General features: G+C 37.2%; 1 protein-coding gene across 1 annotated transcript in view; it reads right to left on the minus strand.

The window, feature by feature from the left end:
* Positions 1-2,548: 2,548 nt before the first annotated feature.
* Positions 2,549-18,654, minus strand: part of RAB10 (RAB10, member RAS oncogene family) — a 77,324-nt gene continuing 61,218 nt past the window's right edge. The window contains exons 3-6 of the mRNA XM_047067590.1: positions 13,682-13,820; positions 8,637-8,726; positions 8,036-8,137; positions 2,549-2,996 (exon numbers count right to left, since the gene is read on the minus strand). Of these exons, the coding sequence (XP_046923546.1) occupies positions 2,913-2,996; positions 8,036-8,137; positions 8,637-8,726; positions 13,682-13,820 (415 nt within the window). The 3' untranslated portion in view covers positions 2,549-2,912. The remainder of the gene's footprint in view (positions 2,997-8,035; positions 8,138-8,636; positions 8,727-13,681; positions 13,821-18,654) is intronic.

Genomic DNA, 18,654 nt, shown 5'->3' on the forward strand with positions numbered 1-18,654 from the left:
CTATAAAACAAAGCTGTTGCTGATGGTTCACAAAAAAGGAAATACTTTTTTTCGGACAAGAGGATGGTCACTGCCGCAGCAAGTGCTCGGCCCTCCAGCGCGGGAGCCCACCGCGGTGCCCCCGGGGAGTCTGCTGCGTTCGGTGGCAGCTGGCCTTCGGCAGAGTCCAGCGCTGTCAGCCGCAGAGGGACCATGACCCTAGGACCGTGGCGTCTCTTTGGACACCAGGACGATGCTGCTTTAGTGCCCCAGAGAGCTCCGTTTTTTAAGCAGTTTCTTACCAAAGGTAGTTCTTGAACTTTCTGCCCCTCTGATACTCAGTTTGCTATTTTGCATTGTTTTCAGAAGTAATCCTCCAACTCCATAAATAAATGAAAACCAAGCCACACAGTTGGAAATCAAGTTTTGTTTTTATATGAACAGAAGTAGACCATCTAGAAATATTTCAGTTTATTTAAATTGTTAAGTAGAATATGAAACCGAATTTGTAGCTAGTACCAGAGAATGGACTTAACTGTTTGGTGTTTAATGAGAACAGCTTCTACACAGGATCCCAAGAGACTTACAGAAAAAGGGGCAAAGCCCTAATATTAAGCAAATAAAACTCATGTTTCAAACAGGTTATACAAAAATTGATTTATACTCCATTTCCCTTTTTTTTTTGATATTTAGAAAGTGCAGATTTAACAAAAGGTAGCCATATCCTTTCTATGTACAATGCCGATTATAATTATGCAAACAACAAAACTGTCAGTCTGTTACCCAAAAATCCCAGTGTTTAGCTCTCAAACCTTAAGTCACTGAATTGAATCAGGATTAAAGAGGGTTAAAAAATAAAAAAGCTATTGCCACATTCCAGATAAAGGAAAGCAACACATACATTAAAATTAATCTAACGACAGTAGGTTTAACCTATAACTTTTCGAGAAGCTTAACCTCATTTCATTATTATTTTTAGTGGAAAATTAGGGATTATTTGGCAATGCTGCTTTTACTAGTAAACAATGATAAAGTCAAGTGAAGGAAAAAACCTAAGAACAACCACCAGTGAGGCATATAAAATTGTTTTTAGGGCACTATCTGAAAAATTCATGGATGTTCAGAGCAGATACGTCCCTATGTTGGTGATGTGAGCCAAGAGGGCATTAAAATGCTACCCACGACACAGAAAGACTTTTCAATGGAAGCTGCTGTCCTAAACTCAGCCTCTGCTAGAAATGAATCATGCTATTCACAATTATTTCAACAAAGGTATCATCTTAGGATGCTAGCAGCGTAGCAAACTTAACTTACCCTATCCTGATGATAAGCAATGAAGCGAAACTAGAAAAATGAAGTGAAAAAGGACAGGGTTAGAGATAGCCGGAGATCTGATCTGTACATGAAAAGCCTTTTGTTGTCCTTTTCCCAAATCCATGGTAATACAAGTTTTCCAAAGGGATGTGAAGATAGGACTTAAAATTAATAATACTCTAAAGTACTTCTAATCTTAAGGTAAAGACAACTTAACACTGAAAAAGTGTTCTTCAAAGGCCAAATCTCAGTATATTTGGCAAACATGTTAATAAATCTCACTCCTCCTTCCCACCTTAAAAAAAAAAAGAAAACCAAACAAACAAACAAAAAAAAAAACAAAACAAAAAACATAACTTTTACTGGGCTACCAAACTGCTAGAGGAGTTGCCAAAATGGAGACTCTTCAAATTTAGGTTAAGAGATTTATTCTAGGAAAGTGAATAGGCTATACACCTAATTAGAAAGACAAACCACAACACCCTCCAAACACTAGTGCATGCAATTAACTCTTCCATTTCATAAACTCAATGGATAGAAAGGGAACAGAGAGGGAAGAGGAGCATGAAGTAAAAGAGCTGATGAAGGAACCTGGGGCAGAAGTTTTAGGGGAAAGAGAAAATGAGGGAAAGACATTAGATAGTAGTAGGCAGTTAGAATTTCTCTTTCAGTTTACTTAGCAAGTTAAATCAGTACTTTATGTTAAACTTGAAAAACCTACTAGTTTGCCCCTTTCATTTTTAAATAACTCATACCATTGGGTGGTGGTGGGGGGCGGGGGAGCAAATAAAGCAGCATGCAGGAAGACAGCAAGGAGAAAGTGGCCAAACAGAAGAACTGGTGGCAGGAACAATTTGAAGTATCAAGGCCACTTGAAATTAAGACTCAGCAAACCAAAGCTATCATTTCTGCATTACCCTTTGTCCTCAGTTAACTACTTTGAAAATTATAGCCAAGCAAACCACAAACATTTGAATGGTTTATGTTTGGATGATATGTATGTCTCCTGCACATGCTTCCACCAAAACAAAACAAAACAAAACAAAACAAAACAAAACAAAACAAAACAAAACACAAAAGAAAAACCAAAGCGGTTCCTTTCCACATAAGGCACAGGACAAAATTAATCCCATTTACATATTCAAGGCGAAAATGAGTGTTTTCCTGGCTTTTGTTTCTTTTGCTATCACATGTCTATAGATTATAGGGACTCAAGCACATTATCCATGACAGAAAATTCCACTGTTGTACAAAATAAAATTGTTAATTCTAACTTTTATTCTTATACAATTTGCAGAATAGAGTTGAAATGATTGCTATAGGTTTTAATGTTGATAAGAAGAACTGGACTATAATACAACTGAAATGCAGTGGTGAGCTGAGCAAGTACATTTAAAAATGAAGTCACAGACATGATTTTTCTATACATTTTTTTTTGGAAGAAAATTATAAAGTCAGCAAGCAGTCACAGATGAAAGAACAAATAAAATAGGTGGATTGGATAATTAAGATGAGGAACAAAAGTATCTGTTTCGAGTTAAAAATGGACAGAGTGGTTTATTTTGCAGCAAGAGGAGCCAACAGGGTGGTGGATGGCAACTGACGGAACAGGAGGATGTTCAGCAACATTTGCTCTTCCAGCCTGTCACGCCTCCTCCACTGCTGATATCTACATTCTCACTGTTGGGCTCTTTTACAGGGGTCTGGAACACACACACAAGGAAAGTAACCCATGAATAAACACTGCTATGAAAAAATCAAGAGTCAACACAAATATTCTCATAAATGTAACAAAACGTAATTGCGGTCACATAAGATAGGTGTTCTCTCCCACGCAAAAAGTAAACATTTGGCAGCTTTGTTTCTGATCTACATTTTGCCTGCTCACTCCAAGCTGTGAATGTCTAGAGGCCTCCTGGCATCCTTTTAATAAAGCTTCCAATATCCTTTCTGCTGTTTGCACAGAGGTTTTTCTTAGCCCTGACCCCTGAGTGTTTAGGACTTAAAAAGCATCATCAGGCAAATGTATAAAACCAATGTTGGGTCGAGTCTAACCTCAGAGAAGTGAACCAGCCCTTTTCTGTCTAGTTAACTTGCCTTTTGAGACTGAAGCTTGTGATACTTTACCATACCTTTAAAAAGGCAGTCTCAACAATGATATGCTAACATTAAGTGGAAGGAAATGGGTGGGGCAGAACACAAAGTTGTAGAATTCATGTTAAAGATGGACACAGAAAAAAGTCAAAAGGAGAGACATCAAATGTCAACAGCAGTAACCCTTAGGTAGTGGGGTTGAGTGATTTTATTTTCTTCTATGAATACTCCTGTATTTCCCCAATATCCTAAATAGTACTTTTAAAATCATAAGAGTATCATCTTCTCAATGGACAGCCTACACTGTATGTATGAAAGGAACATTTTTTAGCAACAGCTTGTATTTAGTAAAGTATACAATTTTTTTTTGTTTTTTTAATGTTTACTTTTTATAGAGACAGAACACGAGCAGGGGAGGGGCAGAGAGAAAGGGAGACACAGAATCTGAAGCAGGCTCCAGGCTCTGAGCTGTCAGCACAGAGCCTGACACAGGGCTCGAACTCACGAACCACAAAATCATTACCTAGTCGCAGTCAGATGCTTAACCGACTGAGCCACCAAATCTTAACTGTGCTTAGTATATAATGTGAAACTATCAGATCAAAATCTAGAATGTAATACTCCCAGAAGGCTCCCTTATATCCCTTTCTAGCCAGTACTACCCTACTAAAGGTAACCAGTACTCTCATTTCTGTCACCGGAGATTAGGTTTTTTTCTGTTCTTGACCTTCATATACACGGAACCATGTTTTATGTATTCTTTTATGCATGACTCCCTTTACTCAGTATCAGTCTGGGAAATGTATCCAGATTGTTTTGTGTGTTAACAGTAGCTCATCATGAGTGAAAATTTAAAAGCTAGGGTGTAACTGGGAATATATTCTCTCCTAGAAACAATATAAAGTTAAGGTAACCCAGGGGGGGGAAACAAAATATTTTAAAGGCATGTAGCCCAAGAGAAACCTGCTTAACTAATACTGAGGTGAAATTTCAACTTGCACTTCGAGGTCACCTACCTATTCTCACTACTTTATGGGATTCTTCTCCTCATTGTACGTTATAGCTACAAGCTTTGCATTTAAAAAACCTTTGTGAGTTTTCCTGAACTAACTTTATTCCTATTGCAGATCTTGAGAAAAATGAACAGAAGAGAAAGAGGCCAGTCAGCACCTCGCCCATAGCAGAAGAATATGATTGCACAGGAAATACTCTTTCTCTGGTAACTTCCAGGTGTGGGTCAGTTAAAAGTACATGGGTGCTTAAAAACAAACAAACATGGGTGCTTGTAAGCAGGGAGGTCACTATATCTATTCACTTAGCATTTCATTCACAGTCCATCCCTTCACAATTTAACTTAGAGCCTTGAAAGAGACTCCCTAAAAAAGGGAATTATTCTATGCAGAGCAAAACATTTTAGAGCCAAAAGTATTAATCAAGTTTATTAAGTACAACTCCAAGCTGTTCCCAGCCAAGAATAAGAGAAAGGCCAATAACTACATTTAAAAAGTGAGGGAAAGAATAAAAGAAGTTTACAGAAAAGGAAATACAAAAGTGATTGTTAAACAGATCTTTAAAAATGCTCACCTTACTCAAGAGAGCTGCAAATTAAATCCACCTTTGTTTCTTGTTTTTAAACCTGTCAGGTTGGGGAAGATCTGAAGGTCTTACAACCCACTATGTGGTCAGAGTGTGAGTAAACAGATGTCCCCATACACTGCTAGCAGGAATGTTAATGGGTACAACCCTCAGGACAGCATGTGGCGCCATGTATCACAATTATTAAAAAACACGTATATTTTCTCTTTGGCCACTTCCAGGTATCTGTCCTTCATATATTTGCACATAATCATGTACTTAACAAAATGATTTAAATACAGGATTATTCACTGCAATACAATTTATGAGATCATAAGGTTGAAAATCACTCAAATGTCCTTGAGAAAACCTGTTTAATTATGACAAATCAACTCAAGGGAGTAGCATTCAATTATTTAAAAAGTGGACTTTACGTATACATTTAAAGTGCCAAACAGTGTACACGCTGCCTTACCCAAAGAGTGGGAATAAAAATATATTCATATTAACACCTATATTAATAACTAAGAGGTTAAACTGGTTACCTGTGGGGGAGAAATGAGGAGTTGGGGGAATGCAGTGGGAAACTTCTCTGCACTTTCACTCTCTTTATTTTAAATGTTTGAACCATGAGAATGAATTACCTAGTCTAATGATTAAGTTAAAAAAATGGTTTAAATTGCTTTCACTCTGAAGTTAATTTTTCTTGGAGCACCTGGGTGGCTCAGCCAGTTGAGTGTCCGACTTCAGCTCAGGTCATGATTTCGTGTGGGTTCAAGCCCCACATCAGGCTCCATGGTGACAGTGTGGAGCCTGCTTGGGATTCTCTCTCTCTTTCTGCCCCTACCCTGCTTGCTCTCTCTCTGTCTCTCTCTCAAGCATCACTCCTGTTTCCCATATTCCAATGTAAAACAAGTTCATGTTTGATGTTTTAACTCATAACCTGACCACAATGAAAAGCATTATGTATGTGCATAGAAAAAAAATGTAACCTCACATTTGGGCCTGCCTACATGGGGAAGACTCCAGACTGAGATCTTTCTGTATTGGTGTATCCATACTTCTGAGCCTTTAATATGAGAACAAGGAAAACCTATTTCATAGGGAAACAGATTATATGATTATATAAGCATTTTTTTTTAAATTCCAAGATTAGTGAGAAGTTGAGGGCTACAGTATGGACAGAAAGAAATCAGAAACCATGGAGAAAACTAAAAAATCCAGAAAGAGAAAGAACACAAAAGAATATTAACAAGTGTTATGGTAAATCTTATGGGTACTGGAATAATTTTTCACTGTGACACACAAAGCTCTGAAATACAAAGTATATTATCACTAACTTAAAAAGTATTTTGTGGGGCACCTAGGCAGCTCAGTCCATCTTCATGATCTCGCGGTTCACAAGTTCGAGCTCTGCGTTGGGCTCTGTGCTGACAGCTCAGAGCCTGGAGCCTGCTTTGGATTTTGTTTCTCCCTCTCTCTCTGCCCCTCCTCTGCTCGCGCATGCTCACATATGGTCGCATGCTCTCTCTCTCTCTCTCAAAAATAAGTATTTAAAAAAATTTAAAAAAAATATTTTTCTATCCCTGTTATTCCCTTCATGTAACTAAAAATGCAAACATTTTGGGGTGCCTGGGTGGTTCCATTGGTTAGTTAACTGTCTGACTCCGGGTTTCGGCTCAGATAAGGATCTCCCAGTTTATGAGTTTGAGCCCTGCACTGGTCTCTGTGCTGACACTGTGGAGCCTGCCTGGGATTCTCCCTCCCCCACCCTCTCCGCCCCTTCAGCGCCTGTGCTTTGTCCTTCTCAAAATAAATAAACTTTAAATTAAAAAGTACAAACATTTTTCCTTGTCCACCTAGTATTTTACTTTCATAACTGGTTTTTCTTATTTTTTAAATTTACTGTTTGTTTTTCTTCTTTTTGATGCTACTGTAAATGGAATTATATCCTTAACTTCATTTTTGTTAGTTTGTTTTACAGTCACTCTGAATAGCAATAACTGATGAGTTTTTTCCAGTTTGAACACACAATTATAGTTGACAACTACATTTTGCTATATACAAAAGTAAGTTGTTTGATTTCTCTGAAATTTCACTAGATTTGTATTTGAGATACCATTTCTATTACACCTTATGTTTTATATCTATGTATGTATATATACACACACACATAAATTATATATACATAAATGATAAATTCCGGGATTGGTTTTTTGAAAAAAAATATTATTTCAATTATAAAAATAGAAAAGTTACCAGAGCAATTAAATTTTCTCCTATACAATGCTTGCTTCTCCTATAGGATTTGTGTAAAAACAGATTTGTTCTGTTTTTATGTGCATTTAAATGTACTATAGAGTGAATAGAGAACTCAGGATTCATAACCAAATCTGTGTATTGTATCTAACCATCTGAGGAAAAATATGAAAATCAGATTTCCCAATTTTGCTACAAGTTACTTGTAGTGGTGAGTTTCACAAATTAAACCCAGAAACTAATCTTGAGGCAAAGTTAATTCCCTGAGATTACATTTTATCATTTTTAACACATCACAGATTGAAATGATTGGCTAAAAGAAATATAGAGATGGATTTACTGTATTTATTCAGTATATAACAGATATGTGCCCTTTACTGGCATATCTGAGAAATGACTATATAGAAAAAAAATGATTCTGTACAAATCACCATTAGCTTAAATTTTAAGAAATTACCTATGGAAATGCAAAGAATGTATTAAGAGAAATGAGTCCAAAAGTAAACAAAAGAGCCACAACACCATGGACCGGACAAAAAGTTGAAAAATCGAGCATGAAATTAGGGACCTGAGAGTCACTGTGGGAGTTCAGAACAGTGTTACCACTGACCAGAAGCCACAGATTTCTAGTGGCTCTCTGTTCTCCCCAGGTCCTACTTCACTTTGGAGGGTTAGATGTTGGTGATAGGTAAACAGTTACGAACAATACCACCCAAATCTAATTTCTGTATGTTAATCTAGTACTTCAAAAAAGACTAAATGCTCAATTGTGACACTGGCACCTTAGAATTCAAAAGTAAAAATACGATCTTACCTTTCGAAGGATATCTTCAGCTAATGTGAGAAAAGCCTTTTCGATGTTTATATTTGCTTTTGCACTAGTCTCAAAAAATCTAATACCATGCTCCCTTGCAATCTAAAACAGAAGCAAAAGGTCATCATAAAATTATCAAGCATAGGGTGCTGACTGCTGACGTTAGTATCCTGGAGGAAAAAATATTATTCTAAAGGCGGCAGTCTCTACTAGGTTATATAAAACAAAGTTATTTCGATGGGTCAAGATTCAAATGGCCAAGTTCTTTCAAAAATAAATAAGTAAACAAAAATACTAAAAGAATCCTCTTCTCACTTCAGGAGTTTACTTCAGATAGCCTAAGTGAGGTACTTAAAGTCTGAAGTTTAAAAATTGAGAACCTCTTTGTAATTTAAATAAGGTTAACAATACTACCACCACAGGTTTGATTCTCCCATACATGTTGGACTGAAAAAATTCACTCAAAGGATAAACTATTGTTTCCCACAGCATTTATAAAACATTGTGAATAGCTCAGCATCCTCCATTACCAGTACCAGCCAATCTAAAGCAATACCATCTTTACAAAGAAAGCATATTAGTTTCATTCAGAGCTTTTTACCTGTTCTCCTTTTCCTTTAGGTACAACTCTTTTATCATCCATATCACATTTGTTTCCTAGTAACATTCTTTCCACATCTTCATTGGCATGCTACAATGGAAAAAATTTTAAATTTACACACTACCACCAATTATAGCTTAATATTCTCTAAAAATGACTTTATTTTTCTCAATTTTCAGTGTCATTTTTATAATCTGAAAGTTTTAAAGCAATCGTCCTGAAATCATCCCCATGCTAAGGCCTACACAAATTCATAAATTACTTAGAAAAAGAAACACAATCCCTAATATTGCTGTCAAATATTATTTTCCCCCAATAAGAGGCTGTATAGTTTCTAATATATTCTCACCAAAAGAGATTTAGGCAAAAGATCTGAAACTGGAATCTCTTATGAATAATCTAAATCCAAGAAGGATGATGATTTTGGAGAATATGTATTACCCTGTAGAAGCCTTAATTATAAATTCTATAGAGCCCTTAAAATCTCAAAAAGCTATACTGCTAGGGTGCCTGGGAGTCTCAGTCACTCTTGACTTCAGCTCAAGGCATGATCTCACCACGGTCTGAGAGATTGAGCCCCGCTCTAGGCTCTGTGCTGACAGCACAGTGCCTGCTTGGGATATTCTCTCTCCCTCTTTGCCCCTCCCCTACTTGCGCATGCTCTCTCTCTCAAAATAAACATTAAAAAAAAAAAAAAAAGCTATACTGCTAGAGCACTGAAATCCTAGTAACATCTTTTGCACAAATAGAAAAACCCATCCCTAAAATTCATATGTAATCTCAAGGGACCCTAAACAGCCAAAAATGATCTTGAAAAAGTACAAAGTTGGAAGATTCATACTTACTTCCTGGTTTCAAAACTTATTACAAAGCTACAATAATCAAAACAGTGTGTGCCACTGGCATAAAAAAACATACGCAAATAAAACAGAATCCAGAGCCAAGAAATAACCCCTTGCGTGCATCTGACAAGTGCTCTGACAAGAGTACCAAGCCCATTCAATGGGGGAAAGAAGTCTTTTCAACAAATAGTGTTGGGCATACCAAATATCAATAAGCAAAAGAATGAAGTTGGGACCCGCAACTTACACCATATACGAAACTAAATTCAAAGTGTATCAAAGGCCTAAATATAAGACCTAAAACTGTAAAACTCATAAAAGAAAATACAGGGGAACAAGTTTTATGACCCTGGATTTGTTAATGGTTTCTTGGATACGACACCAAAAGTATAGACAACAAAGGAAAAAATAGGCAAATTAATATTTCATCAAAATTAAAAACTTGTGTGTGTCAAAGGTCACTACCAGAGTGAAAAGGCAACCAGCCCCCGGAATACCAAAAGTATTTGCAAATCATCTATCTTTGGCCCAACACACCTTTCTTTCCCTGAATGTCTCTGCAGCCAAGGTACAGGTTTTCTAGATAACGGAGTATTTTGAGATTTGATTGGTCTTAAATTCAAACCCATCACATTCTTTTTGACTAGCCCCATTCTTTTCTGGGTCACTTGTACTCATTTCTTCACGTCTCAGCATAAATGTCATTCCTTATATCAAGAGGGTTTGGCTATTCTGGGTCCCTTCCATTTCCATATGAATTTTATCTTCCAATTCATAAACATGAAGTATGTTTCCAATTACTCAGATCTTCTTTAATTTCTTATAACATTTTTTCAGTATTTAAGTCTTGTACATGTCTGGTTACATTTTTCATAACTAGTTTTCCTCTTTTGTTTTTTTAATTTATTGTTTTTCTTCTTTTTGATGCTACTGTAAATGCAATTATATCCTTAATTTCACTTCTGGATTTTTCACTGCTCGTGTATAGAAATACAACTGATTTTTGTATACTGATCTTATTTCCTCCAAGCTTACTGAGTGTGTTTATTGGTTCTAACAGTTTTATTTTTTGGTGTATGTGTATGGACTCCTTAGGATTTTCTATATACAAAATCTCATTATTTACAAATATAGTTTTACTTCCCAATCTGGGAGCCCCCTTTTTTTCCTCTGCCTAATTGCCCTGGCTAGAACCTCCACTACAATTAAGAATTACAGGTGGCATACTTCTCATTTTCTTAGTTGCAGGGGGCAGGTATGATGTTGGCTGTGGGATTTTCACAAACATCTTTTTTTATTAATCATTTCTGTTAATTTATTTATTATTGAGAGACAGACACACAGTGTGAGCTGGGGAGGGGCAGAGAGAGGGGGAGACACAGAATCCGAAGCAGGCTCCAAGGTCTCAGCTGTCAGCACAGAGCCCCACGCAGGGCTCAAACCCACGAACTGTGAGATCATGACCTGAGCCAAAGTCGGTCGCCTAACCAACTGAGCCACCCAGGCACCCCACAGACATCTTTTATTAAGCTAAGGAGGTTCCCTCCTATTTCGAGTTTGTGGAGTGCTTTTATCATGAAAGGGTGCTGGTTCTTTGCCTCCTATCAATATGGTATATTACACTGATTGATTTCTTTTTTAAGTTTATTTTATTTTGAGAGAGAGAGAGTGGGGGGAGGGGGGAGAAAGAGAGAAAATCTCAAGCAGACTCCACACTGTAAGTGCAGAGATCAACAAGAGGCTTGAACTCAGAAACCAAACCGTGAGATCATGACCTGAGACGAAATCAGATGCTTAAACCAACTGAGCCACCCAGGTGCCCCTATACTGATTGATTTCTTATATTAAACCACCTTTGCATTCCTAAGTAAATTCCTCTTGATCATGATATATAATCCTTTAGAAAATGTTGTTGGATCGGGATGCCTGCGTGGCTCAGTTGATTGAGCGTCTGACTTGGGCGCAGGTCATGATCTCACCGTTCATGAGTTCGAGCCCCGCATCTGGCTCCAGGCTGACAGCTCAGAGCTTGGAACCTACTTCAGATTCTGTGTTTACCCCTCTCTCTCTGCCCCTCCCCTGCTCATGCTATGTATCTCTTTCTCTCTCACACAAAAATAAACATTAAAAAAAATTTTTTTTTAAGTTTCCTTAAAAAAATAAAAATGTTGTTGGATCAGTTCAGCTTCTTTTCATTTAGTTAAAGCTTTAATTTCTACAAAAAAAGTGAAAATTAGGCAGCACCATTCTTCTTTGAGATAAGAACTCCTTTAAAAAAAAAAAATGTATATTTATTTTGAGAGAGAGAATGAGCAGTGGAGGGGCAGAGAAAGAAGGAGACAGAGAATCCCAAGCAGGCTCTGTGCTGTCAGTGCAGAGCCCAACACAGGGCTCGATCTCAAGAACTGAGAGATCATGACCTGAGCGGAAATCAAGTCTCAAGAGTCAGATGCTTAATAGACTGAGCCATCGAGGTGCTCCCACCAATATCTTAGATGGCTTATATATGTCAGTTATGTATCTTAACTCTCATGTTGGGAAACTTAAGCCATCCAGCCTTAGTTAAGTATGTAAGGCTGTAATATAATAAAAAACATATTTGGTCCTTCTCCCCTGGCACAATACTCCTAATTTCCAGAGTGACAGATTGTCTTTTGTTATTCGTAACAATGCCCTTTCTGCTTATCTAAGTTTATGCTAATGAAGACTAGGGCAGAGGGTGCCTACAGAGCTTCAAAATGGAAGGTGGTCTCCAGGCGAACCAAACATGTAATTAAGGAATTGGAACTTCAGCCACTCCCCTATCTCCCATGAGGAGAAGGGACTAGAGATTAAGTTCAATCACCAGAGGCCAATGATTTAAGTAACCATGCCTATACAGTAAAACCTGGATTAAACTCTGAAACAATGAAGTTACGGCACCTTCCAGGTTGAACAAATCAAAATACCCAGAGGGTGCCATGTCCAGAGACGGCTTGGAAGCAGTGTTCCCCAACCCCAATACCTATATGCCTATGCATCACTTCCATTTAGCTGTTCCTGTACTGTATTCTTTATAATAAAATAATAAATGTAAATACAGCACTTTCTTGAGTTCTGTGAGACATTCTAGCCAACTACTGAGCCAAAAGTGGGTCCTAGGAACTCCCAAATTTGTAGCCAAGTCAGAGAGAAGTGAGGGTAGCCTGGGGAACCAGGATTTAACATTTGAAGGAAGGGCAGTCTTGTGTGACTGAGTCCTTAAACTTGTGGAGCCAGAATGGCATTGAACTGTAGGACATCCAGTTCATGTCACAGAATTCAGAAAACTGGTTGCTGTTAGAACAACACTGCACAGTCTCTTTATAAACTGCTCCTACTACACATGCTACTTGGCTGAATCATAAAATAAAGGCTAAAAGAAATCGAAAATGGAGCCTTTTGTGTCAAAAATCTGTGAACTGTTAACTGATTATTAAATACTAATAACAGGCTTCTCCTTGAAGATTTATTGTAGCGATGGAAAAGGTAGTAATGAGCTGTTAGGACTGGTACCACTGAAGATACCATGATCTTGTGTCTAATGCTGGCTTAAGCCTTGATCTTCATGTACCTAGCCAAAAATGCTTTAAAGAGTTATTAGTCTTAATGAAATTAAAAGTCTAGAAGGCAGCACTAAGACATGAAAAATAATTTCAACAAGAAGCTACCTATGCTGCAGCACAGAAGCAGACACGCTTTGACACATATTTTACCTTATAAAAACTCACATGTTCACATGCAATGGTATGGTTCTATTTTCTTGGTTAGGTTTTTAACACATTACTACTCTGTATCTTTCAAAATGTCTAGAAGTGATATGACCTTTCTGTTGTTTTTAAATTACTACTGAAAAAGGTAGTAATTCATTCATTCATTCAATAAAAATTCACTGAGAAATAATTCATTTAGAGAGAGCTGTGTAAAACCACTGGTAGCTTCTATGTGGGGCCATCTTAGAAGATGGCTGCATAAAGGTTTTGGGTAAGTTAGTAACTGCCTTAGACAGGGTTCTAGACAGACCCAAAACTTTAAGACAAAGGTAGGCAAAATATAACATTAACCTTTAAAAAGGAGAAATAACTAATAAAGACAGTACATTATATACTAAACATCAATTAGAATATTTATTCTTAACACAAAAATGTGTCTTTATAAGGGGTTTATACAATTTCTAGGTCTTACCTCATCTATGTTTCTAAGCCATTTGCTGATGTTTTCAAAACTTTTACCATTGGTGATGTCATATACTAGCATGATACCCATTGCTCCTCTGTAGTAGGAGGTTGTGATGGTGTGAAATCGTTCCTGGCCTGCCGTATCCCTGAAATAAACAGCAATAATTTGTATTGAGCATTTTGATATTACTACATTCTAGATAAAGGGCAAAACAGAATGGTTTGGTAAGAAAAACACAAAAATCCATTATATGCCACAAAGCAAAACTGAACCACTCATTTAATTCTTAGATGTTAATAATTCTGGTTTATTCTTAAGAATAAATATATATAACTTTTTTTTTAGTTAAAGAATTTAATGACCTACCTATACTGGATGAAAATCTGGAAGGGAAAACAGTAGAAGAATGACATGTAAAACTCTTGGGAAATTACTTTAATATGAACACCAGCAAGTGTAATAAAAACTCTTAAAATTCTGTTTTATTCAGTGATCTAGTTCCACAATGTAATACAAAAGCATGTGGAATGTTTAGAACATTAAAGGACTACACCGTAGTACAGCCACATTTACCCATTTAGAATCATTTTCAAAATGTCATAACTTCATTTTTAAGTTAACAAGATGGAAATATGTAAATAGTATTTTTCAGTTCTTTCATGTCAGAGATCTAAGATCTATATTTTGCTCCTGTAATTTCCCCCTTATTTGCATCACCTATATCTTCCTTTTATAGATCTTTCTCATCAGCATACATACATGCTTTAGTATCCCCTATCTTTTAAAGTTTATTTAAGAGACAGAGAGAGCAAGAGAGCGAGAGAGAGAGAGAGAGAGAGAGAGAATATCCCAAGCAGGCTCCATGCTGTCAGCACAGCTCCCCGATGTGGAGCTTGAACTCACGAACTGTGAGATGACCTGAGCCAAAATCAAGTTTCAGACACAACCAACTGAGCTACCCAGGTGCCCCCTCTTGTTTTGTTTAAAGTTTTATTTAAACTTTATTTATTTTGAGAGAAAGCACGGGCAGGAGAAGGCAGAGAGAGAGGGAATCCCAAGCAAGCTCCACACTATGAGCACAGAGCCTGACATGAGGGTCAAACCCACAAACTGTTGAGATCATGACCTGAGCTGAAATCAAGAGTCAGACGCTCAACCAACTAACTGAGCCACCAGGTGGGCTCCTTATCTTTCGTAAAAAAGTAAAATTAAAACAAAAAAACCCACTCTCAACCCTACATCTCTTCAACTAACATCACATTTCTGTTCCCCTCCCCAGTGAACTTTCTTTTTAAAATAATTACAGGCTCACTGGAAGTTACAAAAATGTATTCTTGTGTATCCTTCACCCAGCTCTCCCCAATGGTAACATCATACACCATCTCACAAAAGCAAAACCAAGAAAGTTACATTGGTACAATCAAATGACCTTATTTAGAGTTTTTTTTTTTAACATGCATGTGCACATGCATGTATTAGTTCTCTGCAATTGTATCACATGTATAGATACGTGTAATCACCACCAGAAACAAGATAGAAAATTGTTGCATCACCTTTCCATCTCCTATAGTCCTACACCCTGGCCAATTATGTTTTCCGTATCTATAATTTTGTCATTTCCAGAATGTTATATAAATGTAATCATGCTGCATACAACCTTTTGAAATGGTCGTTTTTCACTTTTTTTAACCATAAATCTCTTTGAGATCCACCCACGTTGTTGCATATAATACAATCTGTTGTATTATAATCTGTTCTGTGCTATTACTGAATAGTATTCCATGGTATGGACATATCACAATATGTCTAATCACTCATCCATGGAAGGACATTTGGGTTGCTTCCAGTTTTGGGCCATTACAAATAAAGGTGCTATGAATACTTACGTATAAGTTCTTGTGTGGAAATTAAGTTTTCTTTTCTGTGGGATGAATATCCAGGAATGTGACTGCTGAGCCGTATATGTTTAACTTTATAAGAAACTGCCAAACTTTTCTAGAGTGGCTACACCACTTTATATTTTGACTAGCAATGTAACATAACACATCCAGTTTCTCTGCATCCATCAGCATTTGGTGTTGTCGCTCTATTTTTTAATCTAATAAATAGGTTGCGAGTGATACCTCATCATTTTAATTTGCATTTCTCTATGGCTAATGATGGTGAACATTTTTTCATGTAATTATTTGCCATCCATGTATCCCCTCTGGTGAAATGCTGTTCTTGTTTTCTGCGCATTTTCTAATTAGATTGCTTATTTTATTTTTTTAAACTGTCGCATGTTTAGGGTTCTGTACCCAGTTTTTTAATTCTCTTGACAGGGTCTTTTGAAGAGCAAAAGTTTCAAATTTTGAAACCTGGGGTGCCTGGGTGGCTCAGTCAGTTGAGCGTCCGACTTCAGCTCAGGTCATGATCTCACAGTTCGCGAGTTTGAGCCCCACGTCAGGCTCTGGGCTGACAGCTCAGAGTCTGGAGCCTGGTTCAGATTCTGTGTCTCCCTCTCTCTCTGCCCCTCCCCTGCTCATACTCTGTTTCTGTCTCTCAAAAATAAATGAATGAATGTTAAAAAAAAAAAAATCTTAAAAAGTTTAAAACCAGCTTGTCTAGATCTAAAAAAAAAAAAAAAAAAAAAAATCTCCCCAGCAAGGTTCTGCTCTTCTTCAAAAGGTCTCCAGAAACCACTGATAGCTAAATCCAGGATTTAGTTCCTTTTTGTATATTTTAACCATTCATCAGGATGCCATAAAATTGACCACCTTCTCATTTTAAAACATTTTATTCTCATGACTCTGCTGACACCACCTGTTTCTGCTCTTAGCTCTATGGCGCTGGCTGCTCATTCTCAGTTTCTCTGCCTAGCATTCTAACATTCAGAGATACACAGGCTGACAGTCCCCACATAGTAGCCAGAGTGATCTTCTTTAAACTAATGCTGCCACTGTGCAAAACAGTCTGGCGGTTCCTCAAAATGTGCAACATACAGCTACCATATGATTCTGCAATTCTACTTCTTGGTACATACCCAAGAGAAATGAAAACATATGCCCACACAAAAATTCATACACGGATGTTCATAACAACATCATTCTTAATAGCCAAAAAGTAGAAACAATCTAAATGTCCGATAATTGATGGATAAATAAAATGTGATCTAGTCAGAGAATGGAATATTATTCAGCCACAAAACAAAGTACTGATTATCTGCTTACAACATGGGTGAAACTTGATAACTGATACCATTATGTTAAGTGAAAGAAATCAGAAACAAAAGACCAGATAGTGTATGATTCCATTAATATGAAATGTTCACAACAGGAAAATCCACAGACATTTAGTGGTTGCCCTGGCTGAAGGGTTTGGGCAGGATGGGCAGTTTCTTTTTTGGAATATACACATGTTCTAAAATTGTGATGATGGTGAATATATACATTGTAAATACACTAAAAAACTAAGTGTACACTTTTAAAATGGATGAGTTACATGGTACATGAATTAAGTCTTATCTCAATAAAGCTATCACAAAACAAACACAAAAGATTACTAGGCTAAAAAACAAAACAAAATTTCCAATTCATTATAACCAGAACCAGTTTCAAAACCTTATCTCGAGGCTTTCAAAGGGTTACAGGACTTGTTCTTTTCTCCAGCCCCCCATATTTTGATATATTCCTTTCCTTCAAAGCTAGAGCCGCGTTTTTTTGTTTTTGTTTTATTTAATAATTTGAGCTCGTTGGTCTCACGTTTTTTTTTTAACGTCACCAAATTCACAAGCTTGCTTTCACTTGAAAACTCAGCCTCACTGGCTCCTCATGTTCACATCTGAACCGTCACCTTAACAATGAAGCTTTCTCCAGCCGCCCAATTTAAATAGTCATCCAGTCTCTCTCCATTCCGACTCCCTACTTCACTTCTCTGTATAAAACTTATTACAGATTTATTTCTTTACTGTCTCCCATGTCCTCTAAAATTTAAGTTCCATCAGATTTGTCTTGTTCATCGCAGAATCCATGGTCTTTACAAGGGAGAACAAGCATTCAAATGTTAATGAGTCAGTACTTCAGAATCCTATCTTGCATTCTTCATTATTTTACAATCAAGCCACTCTAATTCAGTTATATAATCCTTAAAAAACGTATTTTTAAAATAATGCTCAGAAGTACCTGGGTGGCTCAGTCGGTTAAGTGTCCGACTTCAGCTCAGGTCACGATCTCGTGGTTCATGAGTTCAAGCTGGGCATCAGGCTCTCTGCGGTCAACACAGAGCCCGCTTCGGAACCTCTGTCCTCTCTCTGCCCCTCCCCTTCTCTCTCTCTCTCTCTCGAAAATAAATAAACATTAAAAATATTTTTAGGGGTGCCTGGATGGCTCAGTCGGTTCAGTGTCTGACTTCAGCTCAGGTCATGATCTCGCAGCTCATGAGTTCGAGCCCTGCATCGGGCTCTGTGCTGATAGTCAGAGCCAGGAGCCTGCTTCAGATTCTGTGTCTCCCTCTCTCTCTGCCCCCTAATCTACTCGCATTCTGTCTCCGTCTCTCTCAAAAAGAAATAAACATTAAAAAAAAATTTTTTTTTAATATTTAAAAATAATGCTTATATGCCTAAAAATATGTGTAGCCAGAAATAGAACACAACTACCAATACATCAATATTCCTTACGCTCAATCCTGGTGTACAATTACAGTGTTCGTACATCTGCCCTCTATCCATCTATCCATCAATTCAAATATGTACTGACTGTCTACTGTGTGCTAACCATTATACAAGAACAAACAGAGAACATGGGTTTGGAGTCAGATCCAAGTTTATCCTCAGGTTCTAATCCTTCCAGGTGGGTGAACTTGAAGGTACTGCAACCCTTCTGGATCTTTGTTTTTTCATTCACAACTAAAAGAAACAACTAAAGTAAAATTCCATAATTTATTTGTGTATGTGTTATAGATAACCTCAAAGCAATCCGTAGAATAAAAATATACAAAGATGC

The sequence above is a fragment of the Lynx rufus genome, unplaced genomic scaffold (assembly GCF_022079265.1).
Source record: "Lynx rufus isolate CCGP_SWC_20201006 ecotype Redwood Valley unplaced genomic scaffold, mLynRuf1.p SCAF_8, whole genome shotgun sequence".
Classification (NCBI taxonomy): Eukaryota; Metazoa; Chordata; class Mammalia; order Carnivora; family Felidae; genus Lynx; species Lynx rufus.